Here is a 20,423-nt window from a genome sequence, read left to right on the forward strand (position 1 = left end):
TTTCTTTGGACTACCTACCTAAAGTAAAGAAATTTTATTTATCTGCTCGCCCGCATTTCGCCATGCAATACTTCACTGCCCTCATTTAAAAAAACTGTTATAAAAATCATTGATTCAGTATGTATTAAAATTTTAAACTAAATAACTAAATTTGTGCCTTACCTGTTGCCACAACAGGTAAGGCACAAATATACATTTTATATATCTGATTATTAACGCCATCTACAGGTAAAAAATACAGTAAATTAATGTCGGGTGCATGTGTTTTTCGAAAATTTATGAGAAGTAGATATCCAGCGAAAAATAGTTCTAATTTAATAATAAAAATGAAGGAATTACGACCGCAAATTATTTACTCTAATAGTAAATAACTTGCGGTCGTAATTCCTTCATTTATTAATAACAAAACAATGAATAAATTAAATAGGTAATTTTCCTGAGTTGACATAATTCCTATTAAGTGTTGCCTGTCTAGACAGTAGTACTAGTGCATAGATTCACAACGGGGCGAAACTGCCCACTGGAGGAGCCTTCCAGTGGAACGGTATCGAAACAAGAGGTATTTGTGTTAAGCAATTAATGAATTTTATATATTATATTGCAAACTCACATTTGGTCACTATAATATTCCGTCAGGAGGATCATTAAGTTGATTTCTTTACAAATACGTTGTCAATAAATAGGATTTGGTTAGTAATATAACAATTCGTAAAAAGAAAAAGTTTTAAATCTCATTGACTTTGATTAGTACGTGTATGTTATATTTGATAATACGCTAGAATATCCTATCCCAACATAGCCCATGTTGGGATAGTATCTATTTCAGGGGACTGCCACAATAGTGAGGACTGTAATTAAATAGTGCATCCATCTAGCGGCCATGTACCAGCGTTTCATTTAAATTAATTATTTAAGTTTTTTGCCAACATTTACCTGCCGTTAAGGAAAAAAAATTACTGAAATGTAAATATTGTTTGGTCTCAATGAGTTGCATGCATATTTTTAATGATTTACTTATTACGTTTCTATTTAAGTTTACGTTTCTAGTACAGAAAACTTTTTTATTTATATTTTTTTAATTTGCTACTCTACTCGTTACTTGTTTCACATGGGGAAAATAAGAGACTCGTGTCGAGTCATGTATATATGATATACGCAGACTGAAGCCAGATAACCAGGTACATGAAATTCCTGGGTCTAGGTTCGGAAGGTCGCAAATATTTCGAAGACTTCTTAGAACGCCTGGTCCCCATGCCATCGCCAAGATAGTGCATACAATGCACAGACTTCCGCCAACCTCGAAGAACCGTGGGCGGAAGTTCGCCGTCTCTATACCAGTGTCGTGTGGTCAACGGTACATCAGACTGTCAACCGTCCACCACTAAAGGACTAAGATCCAAAATTCGCAGCGAAGAGTACGGCAACGAGGATATAACATTATATCCCACGAGGAACTTCCTATCGCATTTTCCTTCTTTGACATTCAGACACAAGAGTATATTAGTAATCCCCGCGTCCTCCTCAGAACGGCAAAAGCGAACACCCCGACTGCCAACATACATAATATCATCTCATTATTATATCACTATCTTCTAAATTATTTTTGTTATTCATAAATATGAACCCAATACTTTCCAACCAAAGAATTTTTAAGTACATAGTCTATTATGTTTTTTTTTACTATTATTTCAATACATATGTACAAAAAACGTTCACTCTCTGCACCAGATTTTACTTTTATAATGTTAGACATTTCCTATTACTTCAGTCCAATAAAAATGTATTAAATCATACTTAATGTAACTAGAATTGAATAGGTCTTGTATAGATTGTGATATTATTCGATTTTATATCGAAATTAACAAATGTAATTGAATGTTTCAATTCAATATCAAATAAGCTTAATTAGGGAATTCATAAATTTTATCATATTTACTTGTACCAGTGCAGGTCGCTATGTCCAACCTCGTCAGTATGTAAGTAAATATCCTCTATATACGAGCAGGTCTGTCTTCATTTTATTTTAATAAGTCATTGATAAGTTTACCATGCAGTCATCAGAAACTGATTTGTATTATTGAGTAATTCAGGATTGAGAGAAACAGTAGAGTAACAGGCACATATCAGTTTGGTGCTACTTCTTGTAAATGGTTAATCTGGCCATAATATATAACAGTGTATTTTATCTTTTATTAGAAGATTAATATATATTTCATTAAAAGTCGAGCTAGTTAGTGGATTCTTTGTCTGGTTGGAGGTAAAGAGGATGGAAGATATTTGGTACACTACTGACCTCCACACCTCGAAAAGTTAAGCCCTAGATTACGTCGGATTACTGTATCAGAAGTTTACTATAACAAGGAGATAATAAATAAGTTAAACCTCCATAGTAAAATATATTACATTATTAAACAATTGCAAACTTATTATCTAATTTACTTACTAAATCAAATTGTAAACAAAATATATTATATACTATATATTCATACAATATTTTAAAATTAATGAATCAAGTGGCATCCATGAATACTATATTAATTCTTTATACGTAGATACACACTTAATTCTGCATGATTAAGATAATTATAAACAAAACGATATCATTGATAAAACTGATAAAATAAAAACTTTGTCGAAAACACGCCTTGGTGGCAATTCGAAATTATAAATGATAAATTACGTGATTTTACATTCTACCATTTTCATAAACGGAACATAATAAAAACATAGGACGAAATATAATGATTAATCCATACAAATAAATAAGGCAGTTTCGGTAAACTTTTATTAGTTTAAAAATTCCATAACTCTAATTAAAAACTGCTTTGTTCGTGACATTACTTGCACTGCTCGTTCGAATAAGGGCGTTGTACATCATCACTTGAGGCAGGGTAGGGACAAGGCTAGGTCGAGCACTCATTTGACTTACTGATGATATTTGCTTAATACCAATCCTCATTGGTTCCTGTAAATTCTCATAAAATTAGGACTTAGCATTAAGAATTAGACTTTAAATGTTATGATATATTTATTTCATTACTTTAAGTTAAAATAAAGTGCAACTTATCATATAGTGGCCAATGGTTTCTTGAATCAAAGAAAAATTTATGTTTGCACTAAGTATCATTTATCATCATTTTACAGCGAAATTACATCGTGAATCATCTGTTATCATTTATCATTTTGTAATTAAAACTTATAATTAAAAACATTTAATTTCACGAAATGCTTACGTTGTAAAATAGTTACGATGTGACGCAATCAACGTCAACTAATGAATGATTACCTACAACTTTATAAATATAAAAAATAAATACCTTTTCTTGAATTAGTACAGTAAAAGCAACTGCTCCTATTATAAACACAAAATTAAGGATAAAAATTGAACAAGCGATTACCAAAAAAACTGTATCAAAACCCATTTTTTAATTTTATTGTATGAAAGATATATACATATATAATTATCGATTGGAAGCTAGCACGGCACTGACTGATTTTCTGTACTTTTGAGCTATCTAAATGCTATGTTGTATATTTTATCGTGAATTGGATTTTATAATACTGGTAGATTTACAATGGATGACTTATGAAGACAAATTTGATTTTATATTCATAGTAAATTCAGCATATTATTAATAATCATAATTGTTACTTATGCCATAGAAACGTCAAAAAATCGCATGGATTAATCGAAGTGATTTTTTGCTACAAAATATGGGTTCATGATAAGATTGAAGATCAAGTTATAGACCCTCACGACTATCAGAAATACATATAAAAATATAGACTTCTGAAATTTATAAAAAAATAATTCTAATCAATACGTAACAAAACATTCTTTAAATACATCTGACACTATATTAGATAAACACTATCTAATCGCTAATTAATAATGTATACTTATAATAGTACAATCTATAAACCAGTCTATTACGACTATAATAGACCGGATATAACAATAGTAGACAAAGTTTAAGAACAATTTATTTAATCATCATACTCATACATCATAAACTCAATCTATAGATCACCACCCATAAAAAACATAAACAATGCACAAACCTAGAATTAAAAGATCGAACGATCGTTGCATTACACATAATGAAGTAAGACATTATATAGTTACTAAAATATACTAAACAACTTATAGCAACATAGGTCTTATCAACTAATTCTACTCACTAATCCGTTTTTATAAGTGGCCTATTGCAGTTTACTATAAAAAGTATGAAATATTATATATAAATTTATATTATCAACAGGTCGTGAAAATCAGCCAATCCTACTGGATCTATCAACTTCCAAATGATAAGATTTAATCAGCGTTTTACACTTTTTACATTTGGTGTGGTAAATTTGACTTTTTTCATTATTATATTTAGTACTAAATCGATATTAGAGATAGCTATGTATAAATTACCACGTGTATTATTTTAACTTTAAAAACTAAAAGGATATCCTAATCCACTGCAATAGTATTCTTCTGTATAACGCGACCCCCATCCATGGCTTGCTCCACACAATGCTATCCTCGTAGAACGAAGGTAACCTTGGCCAGCGAGGCACCTCTAGGAAACCCCAAAACAGCCATTTTTACAGGCAGGATCGTTTCTGAGTTATTTCTTTACTTTTAAATGGAAGCATTGCATTGCGGCAAAACATTTATTAATCAAAAATATTAATGGACAGATAGTTAGGTAGTAGAAGCCGGCTTCATGGTATGTGCATTTTATGGAATGAGGACCATGTTTTGAGGAAGATCTGGAGCGTGAGATCGAGAACTTTGATGGATATAGAGGAAGGGGACGACTCATGAAATGATGGATAGGTATGGCTGGAAAATAAAAGAATATTTGGTACTTATAAGATGACGTCAAACAGAAAAGTATGGAAGAAGAAGATTCAAAATTATATTGGGGTAAGGGCAGAAGGATGATGATGATGGGTTTTATTTATATGTAATTCGAATGGTTTTAAAATGATATGTCAAAAAAAGTTGTGATTGGGAGTAGGTATTAACTATAAATTAAACATGTATTCTAAGCGTAGCCGCCATCGTTCACTCTGTTCCGGCTCTTGCTAAGACTACCTTCCTTCGTGCCTTCGGATACACAATGTGGCTAAGGTAGACAAGACTATGCGGAGTCAGACTATGTTAATTCGGTTGGGCCCTATTGCGCTTTACTAAAAAAAACGTTTGTAAAAATATTTTCTTCAAAAATCAGTATCAATATAACAATAATATAATGACAATATATAATATCTATCCTCATTCTAGATATAACATTCGAAATAAAATTCTTAATAAAAATTAGGGTATTTTGACTACCATATCATTTATTGACTCGTCGAAATAATATTGTTTTCCATACCTGCCTATATTCAAAGCTTGCATTCGTATCAACCGAGGAAAGTAATAGAACTGCTCTTTGCTCCGCTCCAAATTCCTTGGATTTTTGAAACACCGTATGACACTTCCTTACACCGTATATTTGAACCGTGGACAGTCGTCCGCCCCGCATGTCAATGTTGATGACTTAAGTGTCCCGATAACAAGATACATGAAATTTGACCCGTACGCTAGAAGCTACTTGGGCAAAGTTTTAGTTATCTAGATTAGATTCGCTATTCGAATATGTAGATAGTTAAACTTCAACGATTAACAGTACGAGTTTATTTTAAACATGCGTCAATGTCAAAGTTATGTGTATTGTTAGGCACAAATTAGATGTAGAATCGGCAAATTCAATAAAACCGATTACTGCCGATTTATACAAACAACAATAGCTCGACACCATTCGCCGCTATAGATTTTCGCGTCAGTTCAACCCGACAAAGCAAGTGCATGTAAATCGACGTGCCAAATTGACAAATATAGTCATATATTATAAGTTATTACGTTAGTGTAAAGATCATATTCACATAAGAAATAAATATTGATAATTTGGGATAGCGTACTTAATTCGGATGTGATCGGTTTTACGAATTTTGCCGATGCTTCATCTAAGTTGTGTCGTACTATATACATATGTTTAACAAATAAGTTAATAGCTAGCTTACCATTATTACCTAAATGTAATTATTTTTTGGTGCAAACAAATCGTAGGTAGTTAATTTAGGCCCTTTATTACTTTTGAATATCTGAAATCATGATTACATTGGGTCGGATTGCAGATTCTATGAGGACAACCGAAATCATCAATTAAGTAGGCTTCGTAGACTAGCTTTTTCTCGAGTCCCTTGTAAAGAACTTGTGTCTTCTCTTTTCAAACGTTTTTCTTTGCTTTACTAGAAATATTTTTGCTTAATGCGCATACATTTTGATATTTTTTCTATCAAAATAATCAATATTATCATTCGTATCATTCATGTAAAGCAATGCAATGTCAATGGCTTATTCCTGTTTTGACAAAAACGTCGCACAGCAGCATCACTTTTCCTGTATTTACTACATCACTCAATAAATCTATATATTATTCCGTTTACCTACAAGTTCTAGAGTGGAGACCGCGTCTTGGCAAACGTAGTGTAGGACGTCCTTGGGCACGTTGGAGTGAAGATTTACGCAAGACGGCTGGCAGGAGCTCGATGAGGGTAGCCGATCACAGTGGCATAAAATTGGAGAGGCCGATGTCCAACAGTGGACGAACGTGGGCTGTTGATGATCTACAATTTATGTAAACTAGAATACGAGTAAGTACCTTCAAAATTTTTAAAGCAAATACAAATTCCAATAAAATTTATGAAAATTTCAATTTCACGTAAACAGTGGAATAAATTATATTTATTAAACTTTTCTATTTTAATATTTAAAAAACTTCAAGAAGTTTTCAAAACGTGTGTTAATTAAACGCGGATAATGATAAACGAAACAACGGACGAAACGAAACCTTGCGAACAATGAGTGAATGTCATTCCGGGGCCACGATGGCAATTCAACCGAACACAAACATACGATGATGTGTGAATATAACAGATAGGATTTAATAATTTATCGGATTTATCATGATACAAATCTCAATACTTTACCTATCTATAAGATTTTATATCAACTCATTAGCTTTAAACGATTAACAGACAATTTTCAGATTCCGTATATAAAATAAAAAAATAATTTATGGATCTTATTGGCCGATTAAAAATAATCCCTATTCCATAAGTGATGAAACGTTATGTGTACCCAAACCTCTCTTTCCCAGTGGGCACCTTGGGCAAATGACCCAGGGCCCCTCGATAGGGGGCCCCGGATCAAATAAAACACTTATATGATTTCAAAATAAAGATTCTGATTTTTCTGATGGTAATATATCAGTAACTAGGTATTACAACAAAGCATTCTTTATTCACTAACTGAAGAATACCTAATGAAAGTTATTTTGTCTATTCTCACAAAATAGTGTTCTGACAAACTCATAGGGGGCCCATTATTCTAATATGCCCAGGGCCTCCAATAGTTTAAAGATGATTCTGTGTGTACATAAGCAGTAAAATTGTATAATTTCTATAAAAAAAATTCTTATACATTATAACATGACGTTTCTATGCATTAGAAGAGCTATATCGGTTTCGATAAAATACCGGCAACAAAGTAATGAAATTCTAATGTTAAAGGCTCCGTACAATAAATACTCCTAATTCAATAATCAGTGTATCGATTAACGAGTTTTGTTATGACGCGGCTAATTAGCTATTAGACATTTATTTAAAGATAATGATTTAACTTTCTTAAATAGATTAAAAACCCATTTGCTTTCAATACTCATGTTACGGAACCCTAGAAACAGTACTGCCAGTTTGATCACTGTAACCAGCAGTCGGCTTTGTTCGCGGTTCGAAGCGGTGCATTAACCTTGTTTTGAAATTTATTTAAAACATTTAACATGACATACGCATTTTTGATAGTTGTTTCCGTAGCTATCACGTTTAAGTTATTGTTTCTAGGTTTTTCATTGGTGGTTACGTATAAACACAGCAAAAGTGATGCTAAGGTAAGCACAAAATTCCTTACATTTCATGGTCCCACTTAAATTAACTACGTCAGCATGCTAAATTTATAAAACGCACTTGTTAAAATACTAAGCGTTTCCGATTATTTAGCTATGACGGTAAACGATAAAAACAAGTCGGTAAAGTTAAATCATTAGGTCATTTTTATAAGATCTGTTTATAAAATAACAACCAAGTCAAGATAATAGAGTTTCACATTGTTTTTGAAATGATAGTATAATGTTTTAGTTACTAGAAATTAAAAAGAGTTCAGTAAGTAATACGAATTGATTTTTTTTTGTTTTAATGTCGATTATTTGACAGTCGAAAATGACAAAACTTTATATTTTTTCGTCATTTGGTCAATAATGATAATGGTCGATTTTTGACGGCTTGATCCATAGACAGATTGTTTATTTATCTCAAAAAAAAAAAAAAAAAATTTATAGATTTTTTTAAGTTATAAATTATCAGTTTTATTACATTCCGACGAACTGTTATTTAAAAACTAAAGCTTATAGGTGTCTATTAGGGTAGGTACTTGTAAAATTCGATTCAAAGTAAAAGTCATTGTAAGATTGCGTTATAAATTCAAGTACACATTACACAATAGCCAATTTATGTGTTTCGTATTTTCTGTTACAGGTCAACATGCAGACAAAGCAGAACAAAAACCAATCACTATCCGCGTGGAAACGCTTCTCTCGTATTTTTATACGAAAATTGTCGTATTGCCCCGATACGACCAATAACAATCTTAGTTTAAAATTATAGAATATATATTTGTATAATAATTAATAATACGTTACAATAGATATAATAATATTTATATTATTTTATTTAGATATTAACTCAACTTAAAGAAATTATATGTATTAAAGATTATATATAATTATATTTAGAAATAAATAATTTAATTAGGTAATTCAAATTTGTAAAAACGATAATTATATTGATTTTTTTAAACAACAACTTACTCTTACAGTCATTTGCTTGTATATCCCCTATTAACCTAAGACAATTATATATTTAGATAGGTTTAGTTACTAAATATGCTGCCCTGGCCAATATATTTTGGTTTGGCAAATGTACCTTTGATATAGCTACGGTATAAATGTACCTATAACGGGAAAGAAAAATAAATTAACTATTCTATACTTTTTAATAGATCTCCTATGTTATGCAAAAGAAACAGTTCATAAATTAAATAGATATACCTTTATTTAAGTTTATGATATAACAATGAACTAATTATTATAATAAAAGTATTTCTTTTCACATATGTATAAGACTATTTCCTATGAGAAAGACTTGCTCCTCAATAATAAAGAAATAGAAAACAGCAATATTTTAAAACTTTAAGTGTTATCATATAAGCAACAAAAGAAAAAAGGTCAAGACAATAAGAGAAAAAAATAATAAGTGGATTTACAAGGTAAATTTATGGTCTTAACACAGTGTTGATTATTTTTTGTACCGGTAAGAATTCACTTGTTACATATAATCGTTCATTTGATTTTCTACACGATTTTAAAAACCTTTCAATAAAAGTCACCGAAGTCTTTCGATCTGTCATAGGTATATCGGCTCTCATTTTACTTTCAATGTTCCGATAACAACTCGGCCGACATTCAAATTATTTTACAAGAATCCACTATGCATATGTTCTTTAGATTACAACCAATGATGTCACGTTAATTGAAGGTCAAAGTTGTTTATTTATCTCAACTCATGCCATTTCGAATTTACACAAGTAGGTACGTGAATAAATTGGCAGATAAAGCTTCTTCTAAAATTATCCTAAAATTATGAATAAATAGTAAACTGCATACGATAATTTAAAATCTCTTTTAGATTTGACATATCTTTAATTAAAAGGCAACTGGTGATCCCCTAATTATCTCTCTTGAAAATCATAAATTTACATATTTCCAGATTTTTTATTTAGTTGAAGAAATATCGGTGGTTACTTCCCAACCGGGGAGAAAAGCTTGTCCTTCCAGCTAAAGCCCCAAGATGTTTCCTGTTACCGTTTTACACTTTATAACGGTAGCTTTTTACAGGAATGGAAACCCAGGCATTAACTACCGACCGCACAGATATGAAAAATCAAAGATCTCTTTTTTTCATTACGTGCCTTCATTGGAAAAGAAACCTAGATTCTCAGAGAAATGGGGTCCCGAGAAGTCATGTTCAAAAGAGTTTCATTTCCATTGATTATATCCGAGGAGTGTGGAGGTCTACGTAAACTCTGTGAATTCCTCTTAAGCCGAGAAATACTCGTTTCAAAACCATCCCCTAAGTTTCGCCTCGCTTTTATGGTTTTCTGACATTTTCGGCATTAAGCTTACAACGGTGAATATTATTCAAGAAGTATCTCCTGATGTTTTAATAACGCTATTATTTTATTCAGCAGACTTTTCTTCCTTCATTAATTTTCGTCACAAATTAATGAAGAAGGTAAAAATGTGTAAAACTATTCTATTGTTCCTACTGACTACCTACTATTCTATTTAAAATAATGAATTGATTTCATGACAGACTCGGATAACCATTCTCTCCCACTGATAGTAACCTAAAAAATCCTTCTAATAAAGATTTATTATTATTAAAAAAAAAAAAAAAAAATCCTTCTCGCTTTATATTCCTATTAACAAATACTTCATTCACATCGTACGTTTATGAAACCCTTTAATGATTAAGATTAGACATTTTTTTTAATATTTTCAAATATCAAGTAGAAGCCTATTTTTTAAATTTATCTTTTACTTATCTCCTAATTTTTTTGGCACGACTCATGATTCAAAGCATAGGGTAATGATTTGCAGTCGAAAAAAAAATATTTGCCTCATTTTGGCCATTTCAGTTTTTAGTCTCTTTAGTTAACGGCAATGATATTCTAATAAACAGATATGTTATATCCATACTAAACAACAGAAAAAAGTGTGCCGCGCCGGGGTCCGCTTATTTTAGTTTATTTTTACATTTCGTTAAAAGTAAAAAGGATAGCTTGATAAAAACAATAAGTAAAAGGGATAACTAGATGTTTTAATTACGCAAAACGTATTACTACGTAATTATGATGTATTATAACGTATTACAACGTAAAACGACTAAAGGGAAACGTCACAATTAGGACGTTTTCTAGTCTTCACTTTTTGCGCGTTAATAACATATCTGTTTACTACAACATCATTGGTTCACGGATTTTATGTGTATATAATTTATAACTATATTCTAACATAAATTTGTATTTGTTATTATAATATGATTATCATTTATCACACATACTTTAATAATTTATGTGGACTCTTGCAAATCTTCTCACTGTAATTTTAAGTCCTCTACCTCAAGCTTGTAATCATATGATGTGCAATAAAGCATATTTTTGTACATCTCTCCTCATATTAATAAGGGTATCAAATGTTGAATACATTAAAAACAACAAAACTACTGTCGAAACAACAAAAATAGCAGGATTACAAACTTCGTAAATACATAAAAATTTAATGTACTTCAATAATATTATTAAAAAAAAAATCGAGTAACAATATAATAAAAATTATTTATTCAAATAATATATAACAAAACAAAATATACTATTTATTGTCATAATTTGTAACAACTAAGTAACTCATCTCTCTCGTAAACTGTGCCCACTTTACAGATTTTTTTTCTATGTCAAGTTTTAAATTGTCATTTTTATACAACAAAGCTTGATTTATTACAAATTTGTTATACTCATGAACATGTGGATGATTTTTGTACTCATCAATATTCATCCATTTGCAATCTTGTACTTCTCTTAAGGACAGAGTTATTTTCTCCGATAAAGCTTTCATCATCAGGAGTATATAAATATCGGAATTGCCAAACATCATATTGTGTGTATGTCTGAACGTAATTAAAGATAAGAACTCTGACTCAACTCCTGTCTCTTCCTTAACTTCTCTTTGAGCAGCTTTTACTATATCTTCACCTATGTAATAAATATTAAACACATGTTTCAATGAAAATTGAATTAAAATATAAGTTTTTGTTGGAGTGTATTATGATACATATATAAGTATAGGCATTTTATTGAGTTTAAAAATATATTGAAGAATTTTTCCAATTTATTATTTATGTTCATAAACAATAAATTTTTATAAAGCTTGATATGTATGTTGTCCTGTAATTTCTTAATCAAATTTTCTTTAAAGTATCTGCAAACTTTTTAGGTGCACCAACATTAATTATCTAGGTTGCTTTTTTAAATGAACAAAGCAACATTTAAAAAAAAAATAAACAATAAAAAAAATTATAATTACCTCTTTCAACATATCCACCAGGGAGTTTCCAATGTGGGTAATCATAGTGCTTTTCGGATATGGCTAATAACTGATTCTTTCCATTCAATACTAATGCTCCTACACCCAGATTTGTATGACAAGCCGGTGGCAAGTTAGGCTCTGAATCAACGGGCAACCATTTGTACATCATCACAAAATCATCTCTGGCATGGTGAAAATTAAAACCTTTCTAAGAATACCAATATAATTTTACAAAAATCTATCTACTAATACAACATCCATAAAAGTATAATGTTAACTTACTTGGGCTAACATAGGAACGTAAGCCGAATCATTTATGTTGATCTTGAACCATATACATCTTCTGCCTTCAATAATCCAACTTTTTAGTGATTCTGAAATGTAATTATGGATACATTTAATAACTTAAAATAAAAGTCTTAACTTTTCCGGTTTTATATGTGGTTTAGTTATACTTGCTTTTTAGAGATGTTTAAATAAATCTTTACCAACATAAATTGTTATTTTGATTATTTTGAAATTCACAATGATTACTACAATTCATTCTTAAAATTGTGCAAATATTAAATTATATTATTTGACCATGATTTAGAAAAAAATATAATAAAAATTAAAATAAATGTTAGTCATTTTATTGCTACTTATTTATTAGAAAGTCAGTTATTTTATGCAAGGATTTATTATTAAGGTTTTGTATACTTTAGTTATTACTTAACTTTATTAGGTTACTGTTAATAAACAACTAGTGGAGCAAAACTTAAAATTATAAATGTGGAAGCCAATTAAAAACAGATACACATACCATCTAAAATTTTCGAAAATGTTTCTTTTTTACATTGTAGCTTTGTAGAATCAACAGTAACGCCATTAAACCTATCTTTTTCTCCTGTAAATTTTCCATTGTGATGTAATGAGTAATTGCACTGTAGACATCTAGTACAAGAAGTATTTCTAAAAAAAATTTAAAAATTTTAATTACATTCCTTTTTAACAATAGTTAGTGGCCGGTTAGCTTTTAAACGTACGTATTTTTACCTTGTGTTTTTTAAATGTACGATTAAATTTTTTATTTTCAACATATTAATAATAAACAGAAATTTCTTAAAAAATATATAAAATATTTCCTTATAAAAATTGTGTAGAACCTCTCTTGCTGTCGTGCTATCTTCACGAATAATCAAAATCTGCTATTCCTACAATGAAACGAAAATACTTATTAAGAAATTAAAACTTATCTCTAATCTATTTTTTATCAAAAAGGCAAAAAGAAAACACTGTCAAAAATTGTCAATGTCAATAATATTGGAGTTTTTTTTTTTTAATAATTACGTCGGCATAAACGTTGGCCTCAAAACTGTTTCTGTTCGACCCCAACGTGTGGTTCAACACTCAAACCAATGTTAGATATTGATATGACGAAAAAATGTTTAAAGGTACGCACCTTTGTCGTCTATCCAGTGACCAGTTCATGCAAGAGTGTACTTCGAATGAAAATGTCATCATCATCTCTAAAAAAAATCGCCGAGTGAAAATATTATCGAGTTTATAGGTCACTTGTAACTCTTACAATTTCGATATCGGATATCTTCACGTTGACTGTGAATGGGAAAGAACTAGTATAATAGGCAACATATGTAACAATTCACGAAAATAGTTGACTAACTCGTACACGAGGGTAGAAGTAGCTGCCTACGTGTAGAGTTATCCTTAATAATTATCCGACAGACAATAAAGAAGTAATCCCGAAACAATAAAAATAGAGATTTATTAATAAAACATTTATCCTAAAACCCTTTTGTTGATCATTTATTTTTGTTGTTTATTTAATGCAAGCTTGTATTAAAAAATTAAAAACCACGAACTATTAAAAGAACTGTTTGTTTCCTATAACACTCTCTCGCTCTAGTACTATACAACTGTCTCGACGGTCTAGTGGCTTGAAACGATAAGAAACAATATATCAGAAATATAATATAAAATAACACACTCATCAATCATAATATTACATTATTAACTAACCTTATGATACAATTATTCATTAGTATCTTTAATTTAATTAAATTATGTTTCTAAAGTAAATAAAAATAAATTACAATTTTAAATGTACATTTCATTTTAGTTTTATTATATTAGAATTAAAATATCGTACCCTACAAAAATACATTATTTCATCTATTCCTGAACGAGTGCTAACCGGCCTAGAAAGGTGTCTTTTCTATCAATATTCTTTCTCTTTTACTCTAGATAAATTTAAATACTTTTGACATTTATGTGATACAGCCTTTTCATAGGACACAGATATTTTGCAATTATTTGGTTATTAACCAATGAAATAAATTTTAGAAAGAATAAGTTTCATGTGGTAAAGTGACTTTTTGTGAAGACGTAAATTAAAATAAGTGATGTGAAAGATTTTCTCTGGAATAATATTATCTCGAAAACAAATTATGGCTGGAAGAGGAGAAAGAGGTGTATCGCGAGTTCTAGATAAACTCGAAGCATCTGTGAATTCGGGTCAATATTATGAAGCACATCAAATGTACAGAACTCTTTATTTCAGGTAAATCTATAAAATAAGAACATATTTATAATATAATTGTATACCTGTCAACAGTCTGACCATTTTAAACTTACATATTTCCAGGTATCTAAGTCAAAAGAAGTATACCGATTTGCTTCAATTATTGTATAAAGGTTCAAGTCTTTTACTACAACGCGATCAACAAGGCAGTGGAGCAGATCTGGCAATTCTGTTGATTGAAGTTTTAACGAAATCAGAAACAAAACCTTGCCACGAATGGATAGATAAAATATCAAAATTATTCGAAAAGATGAATTCAAGTATTCCCGAAAGGGAGACATTTCTAACAAATGCTGTGAAATGGTCCATGGATAATAATAAAAAAGGTCATCCTTTACTTCACAAGGTAAGGCTAAAATAATTTTAAGCCTAAACTCTTATAAGACATAAAATTATAACCTATAAAATGTTATTCTTGGCCTAAAACTTATAGTAAAAGTGTATCAGAGTATCAATCTATTTTGCTCAAATAATGTTACTCTTTGAGTATGACTTGTTAATTTAGCCAAAATTATCATATTTTTGCTAGGTTAACAGTTTCATTATACAGTTACAAAGAGTAATTAAAATTATTTTGAATAAACATTGTTTTTTTATGAAGCTTATTAATTTTATTTGCGAGTCAAATAGTTCAGGTTAAGTTGCAACTGGTTTCTATTAAATACAATATAGTTACAATGATTGTGAACAGATGTTGGGAATGATATGATATTTATAAATTTTTGACCTCATTACAAAATTATACCTTTAAAAACCCTTGCAATGTGAATGTGATGATGAACTTCTAAATGATTTTGACAAATTCTCAAAGAAAATAATCCTGCGTATGACATACTATTCCAATGCACAAATTCATACATTAAATTCAAGCGCACTGTCTGAATCCAATTAGATAGATATTTTTTCAAAACTAAGAATAATCAACTTTACATTGTTTCAAGATTACCTTTCAAACTTTGAACAATTACAATGACTTTTATCCTATGGCCTCTTACTGATGAATCTTGAAAGAAAATAACTTTATTGACCCAACTGCAGGTTTCTACCTCCCTATAGTTGCCAATATACAAACAAGGAAATAAGCTTACTTAATACTTATAAAGCTTTATTTACCTACTTCAAACTATTTCCTGTGACAATAAGTTTTGTTGATGTTTATGCTGTAAACAAGATATTCTTTATTCTTGTTATAAGTAGTATTTATATCAAAATCTCATACTTTTGTTTTTATATACAAAATTTAAGGCATTATTTATTTGATTAGTACAACAATACATTAGTATAATTATATATTCACCATAGTTCAACATTTCTAATTTTGTATGAAAAATGTCAAATTAAATAAAATTTAACGAAATTAGTTACTCACTGTATGTATTATTTGAAATTTGTGATCTATTACTCATTTTTTCTAACTCTCTCATTTTTTTTTATTTATAGAAAATTGCTGAAATATATTGGCAGGAGAAGAAGTTTACATCTGCACATAGACACTTTTTACACTCTAGTGATGGAGCAGCTTATGCTAATATGCTGATTGAGCTTCATACGACAAAGGGACTCAAATCAGAAATAGATTTGTTTATTGCCCAAGCTGTTCTACAGTGTCTTTGTTTGCGTAATATTCAAATGGCCACAGAAGCATTTAACAAATACACAGGATCACACCCTACTATAAAAAATGATAAGGGCCCACCATACTTATTTCCATTATTAAATTTTCTATGGTTTCTGTTACGTGCTATTGAACAGTAAGTAAATCAAGATTTTCTATATGTATTTAAGAATATTTACTCACTAATTAGATGTTTCTATATTTTATTGCTTTTTTTATTTTCAGGAAACATGTCATTCAATTTAAAATTCTAAGAAGCTGTTATGCCATTAGTATAAAGCGTGATCCAAATTATTCAGTGTACTTAGATACTATTGGACGAGTTTGGTTTGGTATTGAGATCCCTCAAGACAAAAATCCTAATTCTATATTTGGTGGCCTTCTTAAATCTATTATAGGAGATGTTGATGTTGATACTTCAGATGAAGAAGGGGATGGTTTGAGAAAAAGTGCACCAATTCCTGACTTAGACTAGACCGTGAAGGGTTAAAGCATAACTTGCTATTTATAAAATTTTAATCAAAAACATCTGCATACCTGCATATGCTGATTCAATGTGTATATTGGGTGAAAGTTGTTTAGTAGGAAATGGTTTAAGTGGTGCAAAACGTATAGAATATTTGCTGTCTAAAAAAAACAGACAAGTAAATTTATTAATTTTTAAACCTATTGCATCTTCTAAAATTTTTTTTTAAGTGAAACCATTTAGTTAGAAAGAGAGCTTATAGTCTTATAAAGCACTTTTTATAATACTGGATTGTTTTAATGAAATCATCTTTTTAAAACTGTATTTGTATTATATAGATTATTAACATTATTATTATACTTGTTCTATTTGAATTTTTATTTATTAAATGGCAATATTAAATATTTTTTCTGTATATGTGCTCCTACCATCAGTCTAAAAACTTAGAAAAATGACAATTTTTAATCATTAATAGGTATATATTTATATATATTTTTGCAAGAATGCATTAATTGCATACATATAAACAATTACTTGTTTTCATAATAGAAATACTTTAATAAATAAAGATAGGGTTTTGCAAGCCTGTCTAGGTAGATACCATTTAATATTGTTGTGTTCCATTTTGGTTGTGTAGAGAGCCAGTGTAACTATGACATGAAGGCGTTTTATTTTAGTTCCCAAGATTGCTGGTTCATTCTTCATGAGAGGATTTTTTATAATGCCCTTGGCTATGGCCTGATCATTTACCATCAGATAGTACAGTTACCATACACGTTTTTCATCAACAAACAGAATTTTTTGATATTTGGTATTGAGTCATTGTCAAATAAGTTAAAGTGCAAATTTTCTAAATAAATATTTAATAATAGGATATCATTACCACTAACATAGTGTGTTTATTCTGATTAATGTGTCCTTGCATTAACTAATGATATTGATGAAACAAAAAACAAAAAAAGCATTTTTATAGTTGTCTAGTATTTTATTAATAAGCAGGAGTTATTATAGATATATACAATTGATCACAGTCCATTGTCAATTCTTTTAGAACCCAACAAAATTACTCATTTTTATTGAATAAGATACCATGGATTTATCACCCTAATATTTTATTATATTTACAACACTTGCACTTAATAAACATAACATATATTACTGTATATCTGTAAATGTTTACATTTCATGTAATATAATCGAGATTGTTTTTATTGAGGTAGCAAATTAGTTAAAATTTTAAATTAACCTTTAAATTTTTGAAATATTTTCCACAGTAAGTGAGATGATAGCTTTTGACCTTTTCCCAACAGTAATATTACTCTTTTGAAGATTGAATTGAATACCTCGTTCCTTTAAATTAAGTGCTTGCCTCACAATAAATTTATTAAATTCATGAGCGTGTGGGTGATTTAAAAATTCATCCACACTCATCCATTTACAATCTTTTATTTCCAACTCTGATTTTGTTATTGTTGTTGAGGTAGCTCTTAATAAAACTACAATATAAATATCTGAATTTCCAAACATTGCATTGTGGGTGTGTCTTAAGGTGATCATTGATTCAAAAATGGCATCAATACCAGTTTCTTCCTTCACCTCTCTTATGGCTGCATCCTTGATGTCCTCACCTGATAATAAATAATAAGCTAAATGAAATAACCTGTCATTCTAGTAGACATTTGTTATTACTATATTGCATTACAAGACCTACATATATATGTAAAATATCTGTTAAAAGTATTTGTTTTTGGAATTTAAAAACAAATAATTAACTCATGAAAATAACCAGAAACAGTATACTTCTTGTATTATTTGTATGCTAAGGATTGCAATTATTTATTTTATAAGAAAATAACATTACCTCTTTCAACATATCCTCCTGGTAGTTTCCAACTGAGATATTCAAAATGTTTTTCTGTCACCACAAGCATTTCATTCTTGTCATTCAAAACTAAACCACCAACTCCTAGATTGGTATGACAGGCTGGCGGTAAGTTAGCTGTACTGTCTTTTGGCAACCACTTGTACATCATAACAAAGTCATTTCTTGAGTGATGGAAGTTGAAGCCCTCCTGTAAATATTTAATTATATCATCATGAAAAATTAAATTAGTATTTGCTTCTGCCTTTTATTAGTTTATTACATTTGTCTAATTCCAAGGAGAGATAATTCTTCAAAATAACATTGGTGTTTAAATAAATGTACTTATATATTGGGTTTGTCATATAACAAATATTTACATTTGCAAGAATTGGTATAAGAGCTGCATCATTGATGTAAATTTTAAACCAAATGCATCTTCTATTCTCTTCCTCCCATTGCTTTAGTGAATCTAAAACAAAAGAATTATATTAATAGAATAAAATAAAATATATTTAAATGTGTTACTTTTATTTTATAAATATGTAATCGTAAATACCTAACAACTGATTCAAAAATTGATTTGGATCACATGGTTCTTCATGAGAGTCCACAGTCACCCCATTATATCTATCCACAACGCCTTGGAATGTTTTGGATGACATTTTGAAAAAATTTTTTACACTGAAATATTTTCAAAGAAGAAAATTGAATTGGATTTTATACTACGCATAAATGGTAAAACATTAAGCAATGTATAAGAATTGTAAATAAATAGTAAAGCTCCTGAAAAGAGTATCTATTGTTCATTCATTAAAATAAATTTGATTATAAAATATATATTCTTGTCTTATTATATAATATTGATTAGATATAACTACACGTTTTTTTAAATATATTACATTTGTAAATTGTTATCACAGTCAATTATCACTTATCATCGGAATGTCAAACGGCAAATGTCCACAATTGAAAAATCAACACATATAATACGTCAATGTCAATATAATAAAGAATATAGATGTAGGGTGACGATTATTAAAGATAATGGTACTCGCATTAAGTTCATGAATACAAAAATGAATGAATGAATGAATAAATAATAAAAACACTTTACCAGAGTAGACAGGACCTTCCTATACAAATAGTCGAATTTTTTTACGGTTATAGCCTTATTGTAAATTATAGCTTTTGGATAATTTTCAATATAATCGATTAAAATTTAAAAAGAGCTGCGTTTTAATTTTATTGTTGATAAGTAAAGATCTGATTTTTAATCAGCGATTTTAAAACTTAAAAAACCCAAAATATAATAAAAAGTAAAAACAAATTTAGCTAGTTATTTATTTATTTATTTATATTGCATATTTATTTATGTTTATATTGCATAAAGTTAGCATGATTTTTTCTCAAATAGCAGTAATAGCGCTATATAATGTGAACATGTAAATCAAAAGAAATATATTTTTTAAAAAGTTGTATCCAGACTTATTTTTTTAGAACCTTTATATTTTGAGTCAAGGACCTCTTTGTTAGTAGGCACCTGTATATAAGGCTATCTATCATTATCGGACGTGTTATACAAATTATAGTTCAATGTT

The 20,423-nt window shown here is 29.4% G+C and overlaps 3 protein-coding genes and 1 long non-coding RNA gene across 7 annotated transcripts; 1 reads left to right on the plus strand and 3 right to left on the minus strand.

Moving 5' to 3' along the window:
• Window positions 1–2,763: 2,763 nt before the first annotated feature.
• On the minus strand, window positions 2,764–3,982 carry LOC124529916. Its single transcript, XR_006966444.1, has 2 exons — window positions 3,318–3,982; window positions 2,764–2,965 (listed from the first exon to the last, which is right to left on the minus strand). It is a non-coding gene; the product is annotated as an uncharacterized LOC124529916 (long non-coding RNA).
• Window positions 3,983–11,531: 7,549 nt separating this feature from the next.
• Window positions 11,532–13,969, minus strand: LOC124529627 (nudix hydrolase 8-like). 4 transcript variants are annotated; one of them, XM_047103442.1, is made up of 6 exons: window positions 13,741–13,965; window positions 13,335–13,492; window positions 13,102–13,250; window positions 12,582–12,673; window positions 12,297–12,507; window positions 11,532–11,965 (listed from the first exon to the last, which is right to left on the minus strand). In XM_047103442.1, the coding sequence occupies exons 2-6, from the start codon at window positions 13,376–13,378 to the stop codon at window positions 11,586–11,588; spliced, it is 876 nt and encodes a 291-aa protein (XP_046959398.1). In that variant the 5' UTR covers window positions 13,379–13,492; window positions 13,741–13,965; the 3' UTR covers window positions 11,532–11,585. The 4 variants fall into 4 exon arrangements, with proteins under 4 accessions (XP_046959398.1, XP_046959399.1, XP_046959396.1 ...); XM_047103443.1 differs by lacking the exon at window positions 13,741–13,965 and adding an exon at window positions 13,629–13,646; XM_047103440.1 differs by lacking the exon at window positions 13,335–13,492 and having other exon boundaries at window positions 13,741–13,969.
• Window positions 13,970–14,584: 615 nt separating this feature from the next.
• LOC124529626 (Golgi to ER traffic protein 4 homolog) lies at window positions 14,585–17,329 on the plus strand. Its single transcript, XM_047103439.1, has 4 exons — window positions 14,585–14,859; window positions 14,944–15,226; window positions 16,321–16,631; window positions 16,721–17,329. The coding sequence occupies exons 1-4, from the start codon at window positions 14,747–14,749 to the stop codon at window positions 16,968–16,970; spliced, it is 957 nt and encodes a 318-aa protein (XP_046959395.1). The 5' UTR covers window positions 14,585–14,746; the 3' UTR covers window positions 16,971–17,329.
• A 589-nt stretch (window positions 17,330–17,918) lies between these two features.
• On the minus strand, window positions 17,919–19,853 carry LOC124529629 (nudix hydrolase 8-like). The gene is made up of 5 exons (XM_047103444.1): window positions 19,725–19,853; window positions 19,382–19,506; window positions 19,203–19,294; window positions 18,823–19,033; window positions 17,919–18,589 (listed from the first exon to the last, which is right to left on the minus strand). Exons 2-5 carry the CDS (start codon window positions 19,485–19,487, stop codon window positions 18,210–18,212), a joined length of 789 nt encoding a protein of 262 aa, XP_046959400.1. The 5' UTR covers window positions 19,488–19,506; window positions 19,725–19,853; the 3' UTR covers window positions 17,919–18,209.
• Between the last annotated feature and the right edge of the window lie 570 nt (window positions 19,854–20,423).

Source organism: Vanessa cardui, chromosome 5, assembly GCF_905220365.1.
Source record: "Vanessa cardui chromosome 5, ilVanCard2.1, whole genome shotgun sequence".
NCBI lineage: Eukaryota > Metazoa > Arthropoda > Insecta > Lepidoptera > Nymphalidae > Vanessa > Vanessa cardui.

Coding starts and splice junctions, on each gene's coding strand:
- LOC124529627 (XM_047103440.1), bottom strand. CDS start 13,805: ATGATGATGACATTTTCATTCGAAGTACACTCTTGCATGAACTGGTCA. Junction 12,674..13,101: donor ATTTTCGAAAATTTTAGATG/GTATGTGTATCT, acceptor ATTACATTTCAG/AATCACTAAAAAGTTGGATT. Junction 11,966..12,296: donor TGGTGGATATGTTGAAAGAG/GTAATTATAATT, acceptor TTTATTACATAG/GTGAAGATATAGTAAAAGCT.
- LOC124529629 (XM_047103444.1), bottom strand. CDS start 19,487: ATGTCATCCAAAACATTCCAAGGCGTTGTGGATAGATATAATGGGGTG. Junction 19,034..19,202: donor TTATACCAATTCTTGCAAAT/GTAAATATTTGT, acceptor AAATATTTACAG/GAGGGCTTCAACTTCCATCA. Junction 18,590..18,822: donor AGGAGGATATGTTGAAAGAG/GTAATGTTATTT, acceptor ATTTATTATCAG/GTGAGGACATCAAGGATGCA.
- LOC124529626 (XM_047103439.1), top strand. CDS start 14,747: ATGGCTGGAAGAGGAGAAAGAGGTGTATCGCGAGTTCTAGATAAACTC. Junction 14,860..14,943: donor TACAGAACTCTTTATTTCAG/GTAAATCTATAA, acceptor ACATATTTCCAG/GTATCTAAGTCAAAAGAAGT. Junction 15,227..16,320: donor GTCATCCTTTACTTCACAAG/GTAAGGCTAAAA, acceptor TTTTATTTATAG/AAAATTGCTGAAATATATTG.